The sequence below is a fragment of the Staurois parvus genome, unplaced genomic scaffold (genome assembly GCF_062004578.1).
Source record: "Staurois parvus isolate SC_StPar_1 unplaced genomic scaffold, SC_StPar_1.0 ptg000730l, whole genome shotgun sequence".
Taxonomy (NCBI): Eukaryota; Metazoa; Chordata; class Amphibia; order Anura; family Ranidae; genus Staurois; species Staurois parvus.
In genome coordinates, this window is record NW_028318526.1 from 80,579 (window position 1) to 106,135 (window position 25,557).

Consider the following 25,557-nt stretch of genomic DNA (forward strand, 5'->3'; position numbering starts at 1 on the left):
GTAGTGCAGGAGTATGTAATGTACAATATAGTGTATACAGTGTAGTACAGGAGTATGTAATGTACAATATAGTGTATATAGAGCAGCCAGTCAGCGGAACAAGAACAATCAAACAGATTCCTCTATCCACACAAATTAGGTGGATGAAGGAATTCCTCCCACAAGGACATTGCCTGTCCATCAGTACAATGCTCCACCAGATCAGTTTGTCCAGCAATACAATCCCCCTCTCCCCAGGTCAGTCTTTCCCCATCCCCAGTACAATTCCCCCATGTTACTCTTTCCCCACTAAACCCACCCCTTCCCTAGGTTACTCTAAGTCCACTATGATCCCCCTCTTCCCCGGGTTACTCTGTGCCCACTACAAATCCCCCCCCCCAGGTTACTCTGTGCCTACTACAATACTACAATTCCAACCCCCAGGTTAATCTGTGCCCACTACAAGTCCTCCCCCCTCCCAGGTTATTCTGTGCTCACTACATTCCTCCCCCAGGTTACTCTGTGCCCACTACAATACCACCCCCCCAGATTACTCTGTGCCCACTAAACTCCCCCTTCTCCATCCACATTACTCTGTGCCCAATACAATTTCTCTCCCCCAGGTTACTCTGTGCCCACTACAATTCCACCCCTCCCCCCGATTACTCTCTCTCCACCACAACCCCCCTTCCCCAGGTTTACTCTGTGACCACTACAATTTCTCCCCCCTCCCAAGTTACTCTGTGCCCACTACACTCGCCCCGCCCGTTTACTCTGTGCCCAGTACAATTCTATGCCTCCCCCAGATTGCCTGCTACAACCCACCTTCCCCAGGCTACTCTGTGCCCACTACAATTCCTCCCCCCAGGTAACTCCATATCCACTATAATTCCTTTCCCCCCAGCTTATGCTGTGCCCACTATAATTCCTCTCCCCCCCCAGGTTATGCTGTGCCCACTATAATTCCTCCCCACCAGCTTATGCTGTGCCCACTATAATTCCTCTCCTCCACCCAGGTTATGCTGTGCCCACTATAATTCCTCTCCTCCCCCCAGCTTATGCTGTGCCCACTATAATTCCTCTCCTCCCCCCAGGTTATGCTGTGCCCACTATAATTCCTCTCCTCCCCCCAGCTTATGCTGTGCCCACTATAATTCCTCCCCTCCCCCCAGGTTATGCTGTGCCCACTATAATTCCTATCCTCACCCCAGGTTATGCTGTGCCCACTATAAATCCTCCCCTCCCCCCAGGTTAAGGTGTGCCCACTATAATTCCTCCCCTCCCCCCGGGTTAAGGTGTGCCCATTACAAATCAGTCTATCACAGTCACATCTGCACAATCCCTCCACCCCTCCCCCCCAAACTTACAGAGCTCACATGCCACATCAGTCAGATAGGCAGGGGAGATTTCCTTTCTCCCCGACTCCAGATGACATCATGCCCCGCTTCCTTCCAGAGATGCCTAACCCACACCTACAGCCACTGGCAACTGCAGATAGAGGATCTCTGTGTGACTACAGCACGATTCCCACATATCCTGTTTGCCAGGAAGCAGAGGCCAGCAGGGACAGGCGGTCTGCAGCTCCTTTAGAAGCATCTTACTGAGAGACAATACAGAGGGAGAAAGAGAAGGGTACCGCACACTGCCAGTACTGAGAGAGAGAGTCCATAGGCAGCTACCACTTAGGCAATGTGGACATGCAGCCTGATGGCCCATGCCCACTGGGCAAAAGCCCGGAGTGCCCTATGGCCAGTCCAGTCCTGTTCTTAATGCATTTCACTATTCAAAATGATTTTAGACACACTGCAAAAACTTTTTTATGTCCTTTTAAGCATGTTGTAGCTAATTATCCCAACCCTGAAAACTTATTAAAAATGTTTATCTCTCACAGTGGGATTTGGTATGTGAAAGAGAGTGGATGAAAGAACTTGCACAGTCTATCTACATGGCTGGGGTGCTGGCAGGGGCAATGGTGTATGGATCCCTTGCAGACAGGTAAGATCTATATATGGATCTTAAAGTAAAACTATAGACAAAACCTTTTTTTCATTTTGGATAAAGCAAGAGAGGGTTATAACCCCTGTCAAATGCTTTTTTGTCATCCTAATCCCATTGGGGAGACCTACCTTCACTTCCTGTCCCATAGCCAAAACAGGAAGTGAGAGGAAATCCCTGCAAATTAAGGGAATCCACTGCCCCCCCCCCCCCCCCCCCCAGATCAACAGAACTAATGTCCCCATAGGAAAGTTCCCCCTCTATTAATGTTCTGGGTACAAACAAAAATTTGGGATTTTCCTTTACCTTCACTTTCCGTGATAAAGGTAAACAAGACACATTGAGAGAGTGCCCCCTAACAGGGGCAGAGATAGCAAGAAAACCCTAACAAGTATTCTAATACATCTCCACTCTATCCAGAACCCAAAAAAATGTTTTGCCTTTAAATACACTTTAAATACTGTGAATACCTACAGGGCAACAGTAATTCAATTAATCAACCCACTAAAGGGATGTTCTTTTTCCAATTTAAAGCAAGCCATCACACATCATTGTGAAAAAGCTTTAATTTGAATATGAAAAAAGATTGAAAGCTAATGGAAACACACTCATGCGCATTTACTATGAGAGTATAGACTTTTATTGTGAATTATGGATGTCACATCACTCACCAGTGATAGGACTTACATGAAGTGGTCCTACAATGACCACCTAAAAGAACATCTTAATCCCCAGGAAAAAGTGAAGCAGAGAATGTGGATTACTGCTGTTTGCCAGAGCCATCTTGGAAGTAGAAAAGGGCAGTAAAAAAAGGACATCACATTGAAATGAATGGGTAACACTGGATGATTTGAAAATTTGAAAATATGTAGACTTTGAAGAAATAATTGCTTGGTGCTGGATGCCCAGATATTGAAGATCACTGGAGCCACATGGTAAAGTACTAGGTATATGCTATTATGTAAATGTTCCCCATGGAAAGGGGGCCCCTGAAAGAGAGGGGACAGGGTCAATTTATATAAAATAAGCAATGAACATATTGAATGCTCAAAATATAAGAACAGATTGCATTGTGGTTATTTTTATAGGACTGACCAAGAACAGACAAAATTTCATGTGTAAAGATAAGCAAATGAAAGAAAGTAAAGACATTTTATGAAAATAGAATACACAGGGAAGCATAAAATATAAATATCAATTAGAAATAATTTAAAATTTGAAAAAGAAAATATAGATAATGAATGAGAGAGAAATAGAGAGAAGGTGACAGGAAGTTAAAAAGTAATGGTAATCTGTGTAAAATGTTCTTGAATTGCAATCTGTATGAAGGAAGGAAGAAAGGTTTTGATGAGAAATGTAGAAAAGCAGTAGAAAAGTAATAAGGCCAAGTCTAGAGAAAAAAAAACAAGGATAAGTATAGAGACATTTGCTGAAAAAAGAATGATACATTAAATATGCAAAAGGAAGAAATGGAAAAAGAGTGAGGAAAGCTTCAGGGAATAGAAGAGTTATTTGAAAAGAAGGAAGGTAGAACTTTGTTGAAAGAGACTGGTATAGTAAAAAAAGGTTTTCATTTGGGAATGACGATTTAGAGAAATAAAAATGGAAACTTAATTGGGGAAACATTATTAGAATGCTGGGCTGAATACTTTGAAAAGAAATTAAACAAAGAGATGAAAATCAAGAAGCTTCTTTTTATGGCCCAGAAATTGAGATGGAAGTCCTATTGTACCAAGAAGTAGGAATACCCACCAAACAACTGAAAAGCAATAGGTCACCAAGAAAGTATGTTATGGTACAAGCTCAGAATTAAAAAAGCATGTAGGCCTGACTTTATGTCAAAATACATTTAACAGAATAGATAACTGGAAAAATTATAACTATAACTTGATACTTTCATAAACAGGTGCAAAGTATCCAAATTACTTTTTATAGTTATCAATGCAAGAAAGGTTTAGGGTGACATAGTGCTTGAATACACTGCAGAATAACAAAACACTTATAATTATGAAAGTTGCACAAACGGACTCATCAAAGCAATGTCTCTGGCTCAATCAGGGTAACATGTGGCTGCATAGCATAGTCATTATAAGGCGCTATATCAACAAAATCCCTTCTTCAGTAAAACAGTTCAGAACACACATAGCTACTTGTGCTTATCCTTATAAGCATCATCCCTCCCAGTGAACTCCTAGGTAGCTTTAGTAACACAGATGAACAGCTGGAGGAATCCTAGGCCCAAGGACAAAAGCTCCCCCCACTGGAATGGCAGTATTCTGATAGCAGTTGGGGAGTTGTTAAAGAAAAGAACACTGATGCAGCCACCCCATCTAATGATTGGCAAGTTGAAATATAATACACGTTTGGGTTTAAAACAACTTTAAAGTGGAGCTTCAGTCAAAATCTAAACAAATAAAAGTCAGCAGCTATAAAAACTGTAGCTGCTGACTTTTAAAAAACAGAGACTCACCTGTCCCTCAATCCAGCGGTGTTTTCACCTCTCTCCCTGGCGCTGGCATCCTAAGTGTAGGTACCCAGCTGTGACAGCTTGCGGCTTCATAGCCAGGTGCCCAATGCACATGCACGAGTAGCGCTGCACCTAGTGAATGATCCCGTAGGCTTCTGAGACCTGTCATGTCTCCCAGAAGACTATGGAGAGGGAGAGAGGACAACTCCTGCTTCTGAACGCCTAGGCGATCACAGCAGAAGTGGGAACGGGTACCTAGCAAAATCAAGTACCCACTCCCAAAGGTGGCAATCCTTAATGGGGAGCAGGGGACAAGGCCTTAAAGTGGAACTTCCCCTTTTGGGTGAAGCTCTGCTTTAAGATTAAAAATGCCATTGAGAAGAAGAAGTTTTATACCTTGACAAAGTATATACTGGAGGAGGCCACAGCTCTTATGTTGAGATAAAAAGCTGCTGGCTGGGGAATTTCAAGGTAAGGGACAGTGGGTTAGTATACTTTTTGCAAAAAGAGAACTTGTCCTTTAAGAGGTTTATTTTAAAAAAGAGTCAAAAGTATTGAGCTTGACTGAAATAAATTAAGAGGAAAACTACATTCATGGTTATATCAGTCAGCTCATGAGGACATCAAAAATAAAGAATGTTAAAATAGGAAGCTACAAATTTCAGAAAGCTTGTGATTTAAAACATTTCAGCATCTTTTTTTTTACAGAGAAAATCAAAGTAAGCACAGAAATTAAAGCTGGTATAAAAGCAGGAAATATATGTTACTTTGGAAAATACTAGTATAAAAATCTAATGTTATGTTCAAAACATTGAAGATAAAACTTCATAGAGCTAGAATTAGACCAACCATAACAAATAGATCTGAAACATGGTGTTTAACACAAGTAAGAGGTGTTCAGTAAGATGTAGAAATGTACTATGCATGTATATTGTGAAAATAGACTAAATAGAATAAGGAACAGAAGACATAGAACTATGGATAATAAGGTATAAAAATATAGCAAATTTATAAAGTTATTATTATAGGAACCAATCTATTGCCCCGTTCCCCATTCACTAAAAAAAAAAACTAAAAAAGCATCTAAAAACATTCATCACTTACCTGAATCTACTGTTACAGAAGTTAAGACCAGTGATCCACTGCTGCAATCAAGGCTCAACCAGTCTTGATGGCACCACTAGTCGTGACATCATCATGCCACTGCTGTAGTCTTCAGGACTTTGTGAGGACCCTGCCGACGGACAGTCAATAGGAAGTGTTCCCATCACCAGGAAGAGACAGGACTGCTCAAAGAAGGATAGACATTTTAGCATTTTAGACCAGGAGAAAAAAAGACTTGGGGGGGGGTTACTAAAATTTCATAGTGAAATATCTGGTGCAGCTCTGCATAGAAACAAATCAACTTTCAGGTTTTATTGGCAAAGCTTACTTTGTCAAGCTGAAGTTAGAAGCTGACTGGCTATCATGCACAGCTGCACCAGATTCTGAGTGCACCAGTTTTAGTAAATCCCCCCTTGGGACCTAGTATGTTATTGTAGATTCAGAGAGGTATTTTGGTCAATTACTTAAGAAAATATTATTGTGGAATTGGTTAGGTAAAATACAGTTTGGTGTTGAGAGGTGGGGGATAAGGGGATAACCCAGAGATTAGCTTTAATTTTTCTTCTGTGTACAGAAGTGTTCACTCATGTTTAATGCATACACTGTGGTCTCAATTTGCAGTGTGCATTAAACATTGAAATACTGTAATGCAGGTTTTGTGCCCTACAAACAGATTAGGTGAACTAAGTAATATGTATGCAAGAATATGTTTAAAAACACATAAAAACCCAAGGGAGTTCTCCATTCAAACACCATCCTTTGCTGCAGGACAGCATACTTTATTATGAAGCGATGACATAAGTTGGAGAGGATCCATAAGATGTTAAAAAGTTACTTTTTATGAAGTGATGACATAAATTTGAGAGAGGATCCATACCATGTTAAAAAGTAATTATCATATTCTAATCTTTTTATTTTCATATTCCTAAGAAGAAATGGACCTTGTTTAATAAAACGTATCAGGATCTGTACAATCAGATGATGTATACATTTGATAATTGATTAGCACGCTTCCCTGAAGTCTGTATGACTCATGTTACAAAAAAGTCACATACCAAAAACTCTATGTAAAAAGAAGTTTTTTGCTGTAAATTTGTTGTAAATATTTTAAAAGTGTACATGGTTTTTAACAAAAATGAATATACATGAGACATTAATTTCATTCTATGAAAGTATTTTTAAAACTTGAAAATAGTACCTCATAGAGGGGTATTACGACCAAAAAAAATGATAATGTCACAAGCACCAAATTGCTCAACAACTTCAACCTTTAAACATTACAATTAGAGATGAGCGAATTATTCAAAAATTCGATTCGGCTAATTCGCCAAATTTGCGGAATAAATTCGATTCGAATTTATTCGCTGCGAATTTAACTTATTAAAAGGGTTTCTAGGCTTCAGAGAGCCTTTATATTAGTGCAGAACACTGTACCTTTAATTTAAATGCCCTTGGAGTCTGCTGGGGAAGAGAAATAATACTGTCAGTCAGTATGACATGCAGATGAGTGCCGTCGATCTTAGAATCACCGCACACTTCACTCATTTGGGCAGTCACGGGGCCAAAACCAGAGTGTGGAGCCACAGTGTGGTGGTGGAGGCAGCAGCAATGGGAGGCCATACAGCACCCTATGACAAAATGGAACCCACCAGCAGTGTGAGGAGACCTGAAAGTGGCACATGGCAGAGTGTGGCGATGGAGACAGCAGCAACGGGAGGCCGTACAGGGACCCATGACACACTCTGGACCTGGCAGCAGCATGAGGAGGCGGTACAGGGGCCCATGACAGATTACGGGCCTGGCAGCAGCATGAGGAGTCGGTACGGGGGCCCATGGCAGATTACGGGCCTGGCAGCAGCATGAGGAGGCGGTACAGGGGCCCATGGCAGAGTGGCGAAGCGTAAGCAGCTTAAATTGAAGGCCATACAGAGGCCTATGTTAAAAAGTCCCCCCAGCAGCAGTGTGGGGAGACGACTATCAAGAGTCCAATGGCAGAGTGGCGGAGCAGAAGCAGCTTCAATTGAAGAAAAAGAGGATGAGGATGAAGAAGAAGAAGAAGTAGAAGAAGAAGAGGATGAGGATGAAGAAGAAGAAGAAGAAGAAGAAGAAGAAGAAGAAGAAGAGGATGAGGATGAGGATGAGGATGAAGAAGAAGAAGAGGATGAGGAAGAAGAAGAAGAGGATGAGGATGAAGAAGAAGAAGAGGATGAGGATGAAGAAGAAGAAGAAGATGAGGATGAAGAAGAGGATGAGGATGAGGATGAAGAAGAAGAAGAAGAGGATGAGGATGAGGAAGAAGAAGAAGAAGAGGATGAGGATGAAGAAGAAGAAGAGGATGAGGAAGAAGAAGAAGAGGATGAAGAAGAAGAAGAAGAGGATGAGGATGATGAAGAAGAAGAGGATGAGGATGAAGAAGAAGAAGAAGAAGAGGATGAGGATGAAGAAGAAGAAGAAGAAGATGAGGATGAAGAAGAAGAAGAGGATGAGGATGAGGATGAAGAAGAAGAAGAAGAAGAAGTAGAAGAAGAGGATGAGGATGAGGAAGAAGAAGAAGAAGAAGAAGAAGAGGATGAGGACGAAGAAGAAGAAGAAGAAGAAGAGGATGAGGAAGAAGAAGAAGAAGAGGATGAGGAAGAAGAAGAAGAAGAAGAAGAAGAGGATGAGGATGAAGAAGAAGAAGAAGAAGAGGATGAGGATGAAGAAGAAGAAGAAGAAGAAGAGGATGAGGATGAAGAAGAAGAAGAAGATGAGGATGAAGAAGAAGAAGAAGAAGAAGAAGAGGATGAGGATGAAGAAGAAGAGGATGAGGATGAAGAAGAAGAAGAAGAGGATGAGGATGAAGAAGAAGAAGATGAGGATGAAGAAGAAGAAGAGGATGAGGATGAAGAAGAAGAAGAGGATGAGGATGAGGAAGAAGAAGAAGAAGAGGATGAGGATGAAGAAGAAGAAGAAGAAGAAGAAGAAGAAGAGGATGAGGATGAAGAAGAGGATGAGGATGAAGAAGAAGAAGAAGAAGAAGAAGAGGATGATGGTGAGGAAGAAGAAGAAGAAGAAGAAGAAGAAGAAGAGGATGATGATGATGAAGAAGAAGAAGAAGAAGAAGAGGAGGATGAGGAAGAAGAAGAAGAAGAAGAAGAAGAAGAAGAAGAAGAGGATGAGGATGATGAAGAAGAAGAGGATGAGGATGAAGAAGAAGAGAATGAGGATGAAGAAGAGGATGAGGATGAAGAAGAAGAAGAAGAAGAAGAAGAGGAAGAGGATGAGGATGAGGATGAAGAAGAAGAAGAAGAAGAAGAGGATGAGGATGAAGAAGAAGAAGAAGAGGATGAAGAAGAAGAAGAAGAAGAAGAAGTAGGATGAAAATAAGAAGAATTCCAGTACAGCAAAAAGTGTATCTGCAGAGAGCTCCGCTATTTCTGACAGTTCTCTGACAGTTCCTTCACATTTACAACGGTTGAAACATTGTATCTATTTGTTTCCGAATAAAAACATCTGTATCCTAAATGGAAACAAATAGATACAATGTTTCAACCGCTGTAAATGTGAAGGAACTGTCAGAGAACTGTCAGAAATAGCAGAGCTCTCTGCAGGGACACTTTTTGCCGGCTGTAGAAGGGATGAAAATCGGCCGATCGGGGAAAATTCGATTCGCGCATCCGAAGTTTGCTAATTTTCGGATTCGGCGCGAATCGAATTTTTCCTAATATTCGAAACGAATTCCACTTCGCCAAGTTCGATTTGCTCATCTCTATTTACAATATAAAGTCACATGAAGCTGTGTGAGAAATTGTGTAAGCAAGCTTGGCCAACCCCTTCCTTTCTGTTCTGTTCACGAGCATAGTGTCTCATGCATGCCCACAGTGGTGCCCTCTGTAATGCATGCATCACACAAACATGTAGTAAATACTGTGAGACAATGATTTGGGTGTTCATCTTGGTTCATAAAAGCATTGATGCGACGACAAGCACAGGTACTCTTTAGTAAATCAGGCCCAGTCTCTTGTTTTTCTGCTCACAAGGATGACAAACATGGCTGTTATTTACGTTTTATTAACCCCAGCGCTAGCCAATCATCATGACAGTAAGACAACTTAAATAATCAAGAATTTAAAAAATAGGGCACATACTGTATTTCTATTTATTCAGATTAAGGAGGGGAAACATTTATACTGCTGTCTGTGTCAATGTTGAAAAGGTTTCCCTTCAATTTCTGCCCAGGAGGCTGGCACCACCAGAACAAAAGGTAAGGTCAAATCTCTCAAATGGGGAGACACATAAAACAATTAAATGGGAACATTTTAGAGCCTCTGTGATTTTAATTTTACATTTTTTGTTCCAGTTTGAGAGATTTGCCTTCACTTCCTGCCTTGCCGATGACGCAAGGGCAGGAATTAAGGAGTAATCTTACCAGTGGAGAAAAAAATCTGCAACAAAAATGTGATTGGAGTTCTACTTTAAGCTCCTGCAATATAGTGTCTTTACTGCAAACACTGGGAACGATCTGAGTGTTGAAAGAGAAAAGCCAAATGTAAAAATTACTAGATTTTAAACATGACATGTCTGCCAGCTGCAGACTGAAAACATACCATAGGAACAATATTGAAGTTAAAATACGTTGCATCTAAAATATATACGTGTTCTGTAATATGCACTGTAAAGCAAATAATATAATGGAAACTCCATTAAATATATTACTCTACATTCTTCTACATTCCTTCATCCTCAGAGGCCACCATTTGCTCAGTATTTCAAATTATTTAGCATTCTACACCATGCCTGCCTTCCTTTAATGAATTCAGCTCTTCTCTCTCAGCTTCCTGTGTCAGCATGTTGTCAGTGACAGCTCAGGTGTGCTGTACATTACAAAACATCTCTCAGCATACTAATATGACTGCAGGGATGGCCTTGGATGGAACCTCATGCAAAATGTGATCATGGCCCCACCACCCGCACACAAATACGTCAGCATATACTTCCTTCAACAACAGCATGAGGAAAGTGACAAAAATATATTAGGATTTTAGAAAAATGGCAACATACTTGTACAATAACTCATCTTATGGTCCATTCGTTAAGATAGATTAATTACTTTAACTGCAATCATTATTTAGAGTAGCAAGAATTTCACACTTGCGTAGAAACATAGACATGAAAACATATATACTGTAACTCAAGAGATAATATTTTGCCCCATCTTGCTTGATAAAGCACTGAAACTTTAAGATGGAAGAGAGAGGCCACAGTTTTTAGTATACAGTTGTAGCGTTACTCTTGTGAGGGCTGCTGTAAGACACTGGTCCCCAAAGGTTGCCCTGCAAGCCGCCCGACACCTCTGATACCCTGGGTTCAGACATAATACACACATAATTGCACAGACCGTTGAATGCAGTAATGCAATTAGGTATTAAGTCTCGGTTCACACTACTGCTACCTGAAAATCGGGCGACTTGCAGTACAACTTTGCCAGGTGACTTGAGTACTACTCTGAAGCGACTCTGCAGCAACTTTCAGGGAATGCCTGCGTAATCTTCCTGTAATGTCAGATCCAAATCACATCAATATAGATAAGAATCTGACTTGGAGGCAACATCTAATAAAGTATATGGGCAGAAGTCGGATAGAAGTCGCCTTGAAGTAGTACAGGAACCTTTTAGTGCTAATTAAGAAGGCTCTCATTGACATGTCATGTGACTTGGGGTCTCACAAGTCGGATCCAAAGTTGCGGCAGTGTGAACTGAGCCTTACTGAGAATGATTCAGTAAGCAAACAGTAAATAACGTTTATGCAAATACCTACTTTAGGCAGTAACCACCTTATTGGAATCAAACTGTGAACATTGGTGAACTTAGTAGAGGTGAACACAATAAATCAAACAGTATCTCAATATGCTCAATAGGGAGCCTTTGACTTCAGGAATAAAAGGAAAAAGAAAGACTTTTTGGTGTCAGCCTGCTCCTTTAGAATCCTGATGTTACATGTTCTGAAAAACAGCACTCTCTGTAGGTTGCATGTATGAGCTACACTATGAACAATTCTAAATGGAGTCCCCCGTTGCATCGAGATGGGCACCAAATCCTAGGTGTCAGGGAGCGAGGAGCCAGACACACAAGGAGGTGCAATAAAGGTAGGTTTATTAATATAAAAATAAGACAAGAGTCTATGCAAGTCCAACAGCGGAAATCGTAGCCAAAGCCGGGGTCAAGAGCCAGGAAGAATCATCGCCAGAGCCGGGATCAGGAGCCAGGAAGAATCGTCGCCAGAGCCGGGATCAGGAGCCAGGAAGAATGGTCGCCAGAGCCGGTGTCAGAAGCCAGAAGGAGTCTTAGCCAAAGCCGAGTCTGTATCCAGGAAAGCAATGAGTAGCTAAACAGGAGCTTGCTGTTGTGCAACAGACAGGACATGAATGCAATGGACAGCCACAAACAGCAGACTTATATGTGATAAGCTGCCACCTCCTGGGGGAGGAGCCGCAGAGGGCTGAAAGCATAAAGGATCCCACAATGCTTTGCAGACACCTAAGATGGATGCCAGCACATGGAGCAGCACAAGGTCTGAGGAAAGGTATGACCTTGACACTAGGTTTGAGGAGTGTCAGAGAAAGTCTTGGTGGAAAGAATGTCCTGGGTCTTCAGCTAGCTCAGTAGGGCCCCAAGGAGATTGCTGTGCAATGGCGATACTTTGGGTAGATGATTCCAGAAAAGAATCACAAACTTGTAAGAAGGTGTGAGATACAGTATAAAAGGTGTCTGCATGCAGTGTCTCTTATTGAGGAATGTGCACAGTGTGGGCTTTTGCCCGCTCACCAATCCCGATGATGCTGCAGCTCAAGGGATCTGGGATGTCTTGAAAGCTCCTACAGAATCTGCAACCAGCATTAGATGCTTGGCCTAGTGCCCTGTGACACTGGGATTCTGCTGTAGCTGAGACGAGGAAGAGGTTTATGTCTCTAATCTACCACTTCTGCCGACAGGAAGCTGTAGATGGGTGCTCTGCTGGCTAGTCTGTAGCTTACTCGCCAAAGACTGTCAACACCATCCGAACCATGTGGCCTGCACAACTCTCCAGAGCAGCTGGAACCCTGCTAACAGATTCAGCCTGTAGTCCCAAGAGGAAGAGCACTCTCCGGAGTCCAACCTATATATCCTCTCCCAGCATTCACCTTTCCTCCTCTAGCCAGCTGGAACCTGTAATCTCCCACTTCTGAACTACAATCCCCAGCTCTCTGTTGGATCCTCCTCTCTTTCTCAGTGCCACCAAATACAATTTCATCATTACAACTGAACACTAGAGGGGGGATCATTTCAACATAGTTCTTATTATAAATGTCTTACGATAGCAAAGGTAGGTTGACCAGCACTGGGCTACACAGTATATATAAATCCAGTCGATAAGGCAAAAACAAACCATATTGAGGCTAATAGGAAAAAACCGTGTCAGTCACAGCAGAGCGGTAGGCACCCAGTTAGCATAACGTAGCATTAGGGCCTGTTCTAACTAGCATACCAAGGCCGACACCGTCTGAACACAACCCACTGAAGGGATAAAACATCTACCTCTGTACGTAGTTGTCAAGGTGAAAATCCACCAATAATGATGTAACAGTAGATGAGTTGTTCTTTTTTAAATATGAAAGGGAAAGATCTTGATGTGTGGGATCCAGGGTCTAAGAAGCCATTCGGGGCAAAGTGCTACATCAACTCGTTGCTGAAAGACTCCTCACGCGTTCTGTCATAATACTCTCTAATTTACATATACTGTTTTGTCCAGTGTATTCTCATTCTCCTTCTTTAAGCTGATGCTGGGGCAGTTTGAGGCCTCTAAAACAGGATGGCTACATCCTTTATCCTAATTCATAATGGAATAAGTACTGTATATACCTGGACAATTAATCCCTGATGTAGCATTTGAATCTCTCATCCATTTGGGCACAAGTCAAGGAAATTGCATAAATCCTTTGACATGGAAAAACAGCCAAGAATCTAAATACTCTGTCCAAATAACAAAATATAAAATTCTATGGCACAACCTTGGTCTACATGGGACATAGGAACCAATTAATTACAAATGTATGAGTCCATAGAGTTCGAACTTCTAAAATAGTCCATAAAATAATTGTGCACCAGGTAGGCAGCTCCACCAAGAAAACTGGAATGGATCCCTTTTGTAATAACAAGAAAAAGCACAAAAGAGCACTTCTAAGTGCAGCATAAAACACACTTTATTATCCAAAAGTCCATAGGTGGTGGTGTGGGAGATGATGGCACTTCTACAGCGGTGGTTTACTGCGGTCTGTCATCACTTCTGCCTGGCTTCCATCTCCCACACTGCCACTGGTGGACTTTTGGATCTGCAGTTGAGGCCTGTTTTGTACTACAAGCGTCCTATCCATCTATACATGTCAGTGCAATACTGATGGTTTTAATAAAGTGTTTTTTATGCTGCCCCCTTGTGCTTTTTCTGTCCAAATACCACATCAGATTCCCAGTAAACTGGTGATGTCACTCCCTTGGTCATGTGAGAGTTGTTAGACATGGCAATCTGAGCAAAACACTCTCACAGGGGAGCAGGACACATGTTCCCCCGTACAAAGAATCATTCATCAGTGGCAAGGGAACTCGGGCAAGATAAGTATATGGGTCAGGGGAAGGGGTGCCTTTGCAGAACCACTGTCATTCTGCCCTGTATAAGCAAGGTGACAGTGCCTCTTTAATATCTGTAGATCATATCTTGGCCTACAAGATACTGGACTTCAGAGGTAACAATGATTTGGCTGGGGGGAGTAGGGAGAGAATGTCTATTTCTATTTTCTGATATACAGAATAACGTAGTCTGTAGAGACCCATAAGGGCTTCTGTACTTTATAATCTATCTGCAAAGGTGGCTCTCTAATTAGGCAAATTAAGCGGTTGCCTAAGGCCTCACACTCACAAGGGCCTCGTGGTCACCTAATTCGCCTAATGCAGCCAGCTTGAAAGTGAAAGTGATGCAGCAGCTCTATAGCTGCTGATCACTTTCACGGAGCTGGTAGCTTGGTGCCTCCCTCCTTCTGCCGGCAACTCCCCTCCTGTGGTTCCCAGGATCTCCCACTCTTACCGGAGCTATGGAACACATCTGGCGGCTAGGGGAGGGAGAACACTGTGACACCAAGGCAAATATTTTGATCTCACATGCAAACAGTGAAACCGGAAGTGATGTCACTTTTGGTCTCACGTACACCCTTTCCTGGCCAGTACAGCCAGTGGACACATCTAACCAAACCGATCTGTGCTTGATTAGATGGTGTGAACGATAGTGGAGACATTGGGGTCTATTAGACTCCCAATGTCTCCATAAAGAGTACCTGTCACCTGCCCAATGCTATCACATGGGGATTTATTAACCCCTTGCGATAGCAATCAAGTAAAAAAGAAAAAAAGAAAAAATAGGAAAGAAAAAAGAAAAAAGTTTTAAAAAATAAAATTATCAAAAAATATACTAAGATTAAAAAAAACCCTGCTGCCCCACATACCTGGGCAAACACAAGCTCGTGGTTTGCACATGTATGTAAAATGCTGTAGTACCACACGAGTGACATATTGCCGCCAACGGCAGAGTGAGAACAATAATTCTAGCACAAGAGCTTCGAGTTAACTTTAAACTGATGAACAGTAAAGGCTTTTAAAGCATCACCTATGGTGATTTTTGGGCACCGTAGTTTTCGGCGATATCGTGGGCGCACGCAATGTTAGGACATGGAATGTCTGGTATCTATTTACTTGATGCAACCTCTTTTTTGTGCAAATATCACCTTTTTATTCTACAGGGCATCTTCTTTTAGAAAATATATAATGATCTGAGGCTTTAAGTAATTTTATTGCCAAAAATTTTGATTTTTACATGTATGTGAAAAATAAATTAAAACTGCTCTGGAGCCGAACTAGTTAATGCTGCTGTGTGCAGGCAGCACCAAGAGCCCTGTCACACTTATCTCTCACATAACCTAAGAATTCTAGAGCTCCAACCACTAGTCAATGAGGAGTGACATTGCATCCACACATGTCACCCCTCCCATCCACCGCACAAGGATCTCAATCTGGGAAAGCCTGCTGCGTAGCTGATAGACAGATGGGCATAAGTGGGTCCTCAAGTCTAAATTTTGCCTCACAAAGCCTACACCTAGCCTCTGTCTGTCTGCAGCTGAATTGTATTGCTTTTTCATACAAATGCATGCGAATGCAAAAGCAGCTATATGAATCAGCTCAGAGCAACTCTTAAACAGCCTGAAACATCTGAAAAGCATAGGAAACAAGTCAAAAGCAGGTCAATGCAACTCAGGCACAAATTAATCCAACACAAAAACTTATGCATTTCACCTATTTCTGATTCTTTTGACCATATACAGAAACCCTAAAGTTGTCAAGGTATGCACTTAGATGTCTTGGATAATTACAAAAATAGGCTATGTTCCTATGATTTATTCAACTCAGATCACCATGCTTATACCCACTGTTTTCATACTCTGTAGGTTTGGACGCCGAGTAGTCATCCTATTTTGTCTTCTGCAGACAGCTTCAATGGGAACTGGGGCTGCCTTTGCTCCTTACTTCTCACTTTACTGTTTCTTTCGATTCATGGCTGGCATGGGGCTCTGTGGTTTCATCATCAATGACCTTGGACTAAGTAAGTCTATGGAGGGAAGTGGGATATCGTATCTACTATATATATATGGTGTGGCACATTGCATTAAACATGGGAACTATACTATATGGCATCTGAATTTATAAGGGAAGTGAGGGCCTCAGTTAGAAAGAAATCCTGAGATTTATTTACTGCTGCTGCAGCTTTATGAGGGTTAAACATAGCCCAATTCTGGCCCAATGTACTGAATAGGTGAGGGGAAGACTGACTATGTAAAGCTTCCCGTACACAAGAAGCGCTTTTAATCTGTCATAAGCTTTATTTTTTAACAATTTGTTGGGTGCACAAACCTCCCCCTTTCTTGTACAAACAGAGAGGAAGCCAACTTTGGGTAAATAAATACTCCATGTTGGCTGAATTGGGCAACGTTCAAGGTGGATCCTGGTAAACTCACCTCCTCACCTCCTGTTCTGGTGACAACCATCATAATATGAATTTCCTTTAATATTCTATTCCATTGACATGGGTCACTAGAACAAAAAGAAAGGAGGAATCCTCCCAACTAGAAAACAGGCAGCAATACAATTTCACGCAAAAACAAAAGGAGCGCAGATTTTTTAAGAGTCACTGAAATAGTTATTGGGCATACTGGCTTGACAGCACTCTACAAAACAAGGGCACCACTTAGAAACAAAGAAAGAACCCAGAGTTGAGAATGCACATATAGTCCGAAGGTAGCACCAAACAAATATCCAAGAATCCAACATTTTTTAAATAATTCATACCAGAAAACATTCAGTGAGTTTTGGGGCAAAAAAACATTCCCCCTTAAGAATTTTGACTGTGCTACAACAGACTCAGGTAAGCAGATATCAAATGGATCTCCTGCTTTGCTGCATTCACTAACACTGGCTTAAACTGCCCTCCTGAAACTGGAAATCACAGTGCAGATCTATTTGGTGTATTACTTTCAATAATAATACACACTATATTCACGTCAATAAAACCAGTTGTTATGGAAATTTGTGGTGGGGTCCTTGAGGGTGCAAGTAAGGTTTTTCAAAAGCACTATATTGTTTATTCTGTCAAACCATTGTTTTATCATGGGCAGGGAAGATTGTTCCAAAGGGCTGGTATGCAAGTGCAGTCAGCATTCATAAATATAGCGTTCTTCTATCTTCTTAGTGGAATTTTTGAATTGTTGCAAGAACTTCACCCCAGAAACAGTCAACCTTCAAGCAGGACCAAAAAAATGTGGTGGATGTCACCAACAGAGTTCCCAAATCTCCAACAGTGATGAGAGGTGTTTGGGTAAAGACAGTGAAGTACAGTGAGGAACAGAAGTATTTCAACACCCTGCGATTTTGCAAGTTCTCCCACTTAGAAATCATGGAGGGGTCTGAAATTCATATTGTAGGTGCATTCCCACTCTGAGAGACAGAATTTAAAAAAAATTTCAGGAAATCATATTGTATGATTTTTAAAGAATTTATTTGTCTTGCACTGCTGAACATAAGTATTTGAACACCTGAGAAAATCAGTGTTAATATTTGGTACAGAAGCCTTTGTTTGCAATTACAGAGGTCAAACGTCTCCTGTAGTTCTTGACCAGGTTTGCACACACTGCAACAGGGATTTTGGCCCACTCCTCCACACAGATCTCCTCTAGATCTGTCGGGTTTCGGGGCTGTCACTGAGCAACACGGAGTTTCAGCTCCCTCCAAAGATGTTCTATTGGATATCAGGGTTCTGGAGACTGGCTAGGCCACTCCAGAACCTTGATATGCTTCTTACAGAGCCACTCCTTGGTTATCCTGGCTGTGTGCTTCGGGTCGTTGTCATGTTGGAAGGCCCAGCCACAACCCATCTTTAATTCTCTGACTGAGGGAAGGAGGTTGTTGCTCAAAATCTCACAATAAATGGCCCCATTCATCCTCTCCTTAATACAGTGCAGTCGTCCTGTCCCCTTCACAGAAAAGCTCCACCAAAGCATGATGTTATCACCCCCATGCTTCACAGTAGGGATGATGTTCTCGGGATGCAACTCATCCTTCTTTTTCCTCCAAACACGACGAGTGAAGTTTAGACCAAAAAGTTCTACTTTGGTCTCATCTGACCACATGACTTACTCCCATGCCTCCTCTGGATCATCCAGATGGTCATTGGCAAACTTCAGACGGGCCTGGACATGTGATGACTTGAGCAGGGGAACCTTCCGTGCAATGCATGATTTGAAACCATGACGGCGTAGTGTTCTACCAACAGCGACCTTTGAAACTGTGGTCCCGGCTCTCTTCATGTCATTGACCAGCTCCTCCCTTGTAGTTCTGGGCTGATTCCTCACCTTTCTTATCATCAGTGATACCCCACGAGGTGAGATCTTGCATGGAGCCGCTGTCTGAGGGAGACTGACAGTCGTCTTTAACCTCTTCCATTTTGTAACAATTGCTCCAACAGTTGATCTATTTTCACCAAGCTGCTTGGCAATTGCCCTGTCGCCCTTTCCAGCCTTGTGGTGGTCCACAAATTTGTCTCTGGTGTCTTTTGACAGCTCTTTGATCTTGCTCATGGTAGTAGTTGGCGTCTGACTGACTGTGGGGTGGACAGGTGTCTTTAAAGAGCTCAGACAGGTGCTACTAAGTTAGATTAATGAGTGGAGTAGAGGTGGACTTTTTAAAGGCACAGTACCAGGGCTCTGAGAGCCAGAATTCTTGCTGTTTCTTAGGTGTTCAAATACATACAGTATGTTCAGCAGTGCAAGACAAATAAATGCTTTAAAAATCATACAATGTGATTTCTTGAAATTTTTTTTACATTCCAACTTTCAGAGTGGGAGTGCATCTACAATGTGAATTTCAGACCCCTCCATGATTTCTAAGTGGGAGAACTTGCAGAATCGCAGGGTGTTCAAATACTTCTGTTCCTCACTGTATTTGTGGCATCCGGTACCATTGAGTCAAGATCTTGTATCTGGACTCCTGATATTTGTACCGATAGAGGATTTTGTAGATATATTTAAGATCCACAATTTGCTTGTTGGGGTGAGAGTTAGACTAAGATCTTTTCCATAGCATTCTAAGAAGAAGGGGGAATGGTGAGGACTTTCTGTTAAAGCAATTTGTAGGTCAGTGATAGAGTGTGTCAGGAGGCTCTCAAACATGGTTGCTGAAGGAAGAGAAGACAGAATATGTAAGACATGCCTCTGTCTCCAAGGATGCAAGTTAAGGGTCAATGGAAAAGAAGTCAGAGGTTACCCACTTGTTGTTTTGGAAGTGGTGAACCCTATACTTATCTGCTTTACCCAAAATTGTGAACAGAGGATTCTGGATTCTAGGTGGGAAAATACTGTTCCCTACTAAGGGGAGCAGAAGAGATGGTTTATGGAATAGGTCTTTTCTGTCTTTCCAGATCTACTTATTCATGGTCAGTGACTCAGGAAGTAAGGAAACAAGCAAGTCAGACATCTACTGTTGACAGAAAGAGATCAGCGATGGCTGTCTTTTAATTTAGGAGAAATGATGTGCCTATGGATGTTTGCTATAATCTGCATTGAGTAGTAATAATAGACTGCTTGTTGGACATTGTATATATATCATAGCTTCTTTCATGTGCACTATATTGCCAAAAGTATTGAGACACCTGCCTTTACACACACATGAACTTTAATGGCATCCCAGTCTTAGTCCATAGGGTTCAATATTGAGTTGGCCCACCCTTTGCAGCAATAAAAACTTCAGTTCTTCTGGGAAGGCTGTCCACAAGGTTTAGGAGTGTGTCTATGGGAATGTTTGACTATTCTTCCAGAAGGGCATTTGTTAGATCAGGCACCGATGTCATAGATGAGAAGGCCTGGCTCGCATTCTCTGTTCTAATTCATCCCAAAGGTGTTCTATTGGGTTGAGGTCAGGACCAATCAAGTCAATCAAGTTCCTCCACCCCAAACTCGCTCATCCATGTCTTTATGGACCTTGCTTTGTGCACTGGTGCGCAGTCATGTTGGAATAGGAAGGTGCCATCCCCAAACTGTTCCCACAAACTTGGCAGCATGAAATTGTCCAAAATGTCTTGGTATGCTGAGTAAGAGTTCCCTTCATTGGAACTAAGGGGCACAACCCCTGAAAAACAACCCCACACCATAATCCCCCCTTCACCAAACTTTACACTTGGCACAATGCAGTAAGGCAAGTTCCGTTCTTCTGGCAACCGCCAAACCCAGACATGTCCATCGGATTGCCAGAAAAGCATGATTCGTCACTCCAGCGAACACGTCTCCACTGCTCTAGAGTACAGCTGTGCCGTACTTTACTCCACTGCATCTGACGCTTTGCATTGCACTTGGTGATGTCAGGCTTGGAAGCAGCTGCTTGGCCATGGAAACCCATTCCATGAAGCTCTCTATACGCTGTTGTTGTGCTAATCTGAAAGCCACATAACGTTTGGAGGTCTTTAGCTATTGACTCTGCAGAAAGTTGGCAACTTCTACACACTGTACACTTCAGTATGCATGACCCCACTCTGTCATTTTACGTGCCTTACCACTTTGTGGCTGAGTTGCTGTTGTTCCCAGTTGCTTCCACTTTGTTATAATACCACTAACAGTTGACTGTGAAATAGTTAGTAGCAAGGAAATGTCACAGGTGGAATTATTGCACAGGTGGCAACCGATCACAGTACAACGCTTGAATTCACTGAGCTCCTAAGAGCGACCCATTCTTTCACAAATGTTTGTAGAAGCAGTCTGCATGCCTCCGTGCTTGATTTTATACGCCTGTGGCCATGGAGGTGATTGGAACACCTGAATCCAATGATTTGGAGGGGTGTCCCAATACTTTTGCAATATAGTGTATATACATGGAGTGAAAGAAAAGGAATGTGAGCTCTCCACTATGTCAGGAGGGGCACTGTCTACGTCCAAAGGAATTTATATAGCAAACTATATACAGTTGGAATTTTTTTGACGGGTCCAGTAGAGTCTGAAATGCATAGGATTTTCTGGGACCTTCAGTAAACATTACAGCTGTATATCTATGTAGATTATTGTGGCATATTACATTCCATTTGGACACAGGCACCACCCCTTCTTTTGTTTCACCTCAATTCTAATCTTTCTTATAACAGTTTTCTTAAGAGTTACCATGAACATTTCCAATGCACACCTCATGTTGATGAGCAATCTCAAAGTAAATCATGCACTCTGTACTGTTCTTATACAACGTACGTAAATGACATGATGTAAACTTGACTTATTTAACATAATCATACATTGGAAAGGTAAGGAGCAGGGGCAGACTGACCATTTGGAAACTCGGGCACTGCCTGAGGGCCCGGGGTCAGTACGGGGCCCCATGAGATGCCACTGGTTCCTTTTTCATAGGCTTTTTTGAGTTTGGGCAAGGACCCAGGGGCCTCCCCTATTGCCTGGGTGCCCTATGAATTGTCAGTTTGCCCCTGGTAAGGAGAGTTATTTTGAGGGGAAAGGATGTCAACAAAGGCTTATATTATCTTTCTACAGACATCATAATATGTTAATATGTTTTTTTTTTTGGCAGCAATGGAGTGGACACCAATAAGATATCGTGCCACAGTTTCAGCGATTCAAAGCACCTGTCTCACTGTTGGTCAACTTATCCTGGGTGGAGTGGCATACGTCATAAAAGACTGGCACTGGCTTCAGCTGGCACTATCTCTACCCTACTTCTTCTTTTTTATACTTGCCTGGTAGGTTGCCACTGAGGAACATATTTCAATGAGAGTAAAAAATATAATTTAAAGTAGAATAGATAGACAAATAAATATTTAAACAAATACATTCAGGAATTGAGGAAACTGCAGTAATAATAAAAACATACCGTATGTACTTGTGTCTAATGCGTCATCAAATCTAATGCACACCTCTATTTTGAAAGGCTTGAAATTGAAAAAAAGTTTGCTAGCGATTGTAGTGCACACCTGCATACGACAATGGGTTAAGTTATGGACTTTCATTTTATTGCTGGTAATTAGTGAAAATACGGTAATAAAATGTGACAATGGGCTTATGTTAAGATCTTTTACTTTTGGTAATTACAGTACTTTAGACAGCAACAATAAATTCACCATATGTTATGGTTCATTTTTTAATACAATACAGTAAACTATTAAACCAAATACTGACCTAAAACAAGTTTTTATATAGAAAATATTTTAGAAACAGTAAGTATAAGTATAGCTTGGAATGACAGCTTAAAATTACGGTATGTAACTACAGTAATCATTTGTCAGTACTGTTGCCTCCATCGTCGGAAAACTCTGAGATGGTACTTGCATCAGTGGAGGAATCATCCTCCTTGTCATCATCAGATATGCTCCAGAGCATATCATTTTTGCTGCCACCAAGTGCGTTGGAACTACAGCATTTCTTAAATGATTTTTGAATTAGAGATACTGTGATGCATTTCCAGGCGGCAGAAACCCAGTGTGCAATAACATGTGGTGCAACACGCTTAATTTTTCCTGTTGGTGGCAGTTCCCGGTTTGGCCCACAAAGCCATTTCTCATACTGCTCCTGTACTTTAGCTTTAAATGGTTTGTTAACACCAACATCCAGGGGCTGTAAAACAGAAGTTCACTGTTCAAATCGCAAACTTTCTTTTTTACGTTGTCAGTTAAGTGACCACGAAATGAGTCCAAACAAAGCATTGACGGCAGATGGTTGAGGACACCAAGATGACGACCCCATACATTCTTGAGCCAGTCTATCATTAAAGATTCCGTCATCCATCCTTTCTCTTGGCATTGAACAATTACATCGTCAGGGAAAACCTTTTCTGTAGCACTTTGGGGAATTTTTCCGCTTGAAGATTAAGAAAGGAGGAAGTCTGCTCCCATCTGCAGTGATTGCCAACATTACTGTTAAACGCTGCTTTTCATATCCTTAAGTTTTTATGGGAACTTCTTTTGACTCTTTCTCTGCAATGGTGTAGTTATATCTATCTATATCTAACCAGACTGGAGTCTTGTCAGCGTTACCAATTCTCCCCATTAAGAAGTGTTGCCTCATCCGAAGCTTGATAACATACCATTAAAATGTTTGCAGTTTTTCTTCGAAATCTGCTGGAAGCTTTTGTTATATGGTTGTGTGGCATCACAGAGAAAGGTTCATGTGCTTCATGAAGCGATCCACCCATCCATGGCTGGCCTTGAACACTTGCCTTGATATACCAGGGGCTGTAGCCACCTCATTAGCATTATTTCTAATTGTGTTACTAGTTACAGGTAGTCCATTGTTCCTCCTTTCCTGTAGGGATTTAAAAACATCTTTATCTAACTCAGGATATTTTCCTTTTTGTGGGCCAGTGAAGTTTTTCCTTGTCACCTTACAAGGAAATATTGCCACTTTATGTTTGCGCCATAAGCAAATGTTGCTCTCTGCTACACCAAATTCTCTTGCAGCCTGCCTGTTTCCATGGTTTTCAGCATGAAGTATAACCTTTTGTTTGAACCCTGATTCATATGACACCCTTAGTTTTTTCACTGCCTTCATAGACATATACCAGGGTTTTGACAGACAAGTAATGTTGGAAAAGTGTCCCCAGTTTGCCCTGCAGTTTAGATGACAATCAGGAAAAGTGTCATCAAGCATTTAGAACAGTGCATGAGGCTAGAAACATTTCAATAGCCACCACCGGTTGGTACTGGTCACATACCTGGTGATACTGATCACACATCGGGCGTCAGTGCCGGGAGTCAAAGCCTTACCACCGGGTGTGTGGGAGGTACCGCATGGAGCCAGTGCAGAATCGCCAGATGTGGCAGCAGCACTGCCAGGTGTGTTGGAGGCTTAGCAGTGTTTGCCTCCAAATGTAAGGCGCCCTTGAATGTAATGCGCAGACCAAGTTTAGAGCCTCTTTTTGGCCAGAAAAGGTGCGCATTACATTCAAGTAAATACGCTATTTTCTTCTTTGTTCACTGACAGACAAAGGATTTTTAAGCAATTGGGTTATACTGCTACCTACAGAAGGGTTTTGGCACTAGCAAACAAAAAACAATGGCCAGCTTAGTATAACCCTCCCACTCCTTTTTTTGCTAGTGTTCTAGTAGGAGGGATACCTCTTTTCTACTGAGAAAAGTTCAAGCTTTTTTATTGGACATTTTTTTTAACAGGATTAGTTTTCCTTCAGTCAAGACTTTTCTACACTTTGCTTGAGCTAGACTCTTAGTGCATCTATCTGGATGGGTGTATCCTAAACAATAGCTTTGGAGACCATAGCCAGACCCTGCTGGACTGAAGACTGTCAGGCCTGCTTGAGCTCTGCTTTTGATGCCTCCCAGACCTCTCTGTACTGTGCTAGCTTGCCTGAGAGTGCTTTCCAGGTAAAGAGCTGTGGGGGAGCTTCTGGTGTGATACAGTCTCTGAAGACTCTTTTATGAGTAGGCTGTGTTGTCCAAGCATCAGGAACTCTTATAATTATTAGAGTTGTTGGGTAATGTCAGAAGGAAAGATCCATAAGCCACACATCAAAAGGTCTGCCTTTGATGTGCGACTTATGGATCTTTCCTTCTGACATTGCTGCAGCTTGGAGCTACCTTTCTCTGCCAGCACTCACAGCAGTCTAGTTTGGGCTTCACCTCCCTAACTGAATGCCACCAAATCTTGTCTTTTTGGGACACAGAGTTGTTGGGTGCCACTATTATCTCCCTTTTTCCTTTGGTCTCCACAAAAATGGAAGTGTAATTTTGAAATGCACCCCCCACACTCTCTTCCCACCTTTCAGTATGAGATGGCATCTTCCCACCACTACACTCATTTAAAAGAGATGTGAGGTTTCACCTCGGTTAGTCCTTGCTACTGCCTATATTGACTTGATCACAGCTATGGAACCTTTCTTAATCTCAGCAGCCAATTTGTGAGTACCCAATGTTTTTACCCAGTATACTAAAATATCAAGCAGTGTAACAGCATATTCCATGCATCCTCAATCCTATCACAGGAGTATTGTATTAGCACATTAGAACAAGAAGCTATAATAACGTCATCCACATATGTCGAGTCACCACACACCTCCAAGCCCTGAGGTGACATAAGTGGATTATATTATAGCTTCTTGTCCTAATATACTATTAAGATACTCCTGTGATAAGATTTGAGAATGCATGGAATATGCTGTTCACCTGATGTATAGAAGTTTAAAGTGGAAGTTATCCTGTGACTCTGATTTTCTCTCAACCCATACTTCTGAGCCCAACACCATTTTGCAGGTTATAGTGATATCAGGTACCTGAGGTTGAAAGTTATACTTGTGTAAGACATCTAAAACTGGAGGCCAAATGAACGGCAGCTTTGGTTGCTCTGTATACCTGGAGTCATCTGACTACTGTCCGCGATATGGCTCTGGGCCTGTTCCCTGGTTGGTATT

The 25,557-nt window shown here is 41.9% G+C and overlaps 1 protein-coding gene across 1 annotated transcript in view; it reads left to right on the plus strand.

Moving 5' to 3' along the window:
- LOC149445295 (solute carrier family 22 member 6-like) overlaps positions 1-25,557 on the plus strand; it is a 97,132-nt gene that overhangs the window by 3,058 nt on the left and 68,517 nt on the right. Inside the window, exons 2-4 of the mRNA XM_089653956.1 lie at positions 1,871-1,974; positions 16,050-16,204; positions 21,712-21,880. Coding sequence (XP_089510082.1) covers positions 1,871-1,974; positions 16,050-16,204; positions 21,712-21,880 — 428 coding nt within the window. The remainder of the gene's footprint in view (positions 1-1,870; positions 1,975-16,049; positions 16,205-21,711; positions 21,881-25,557) is intronic.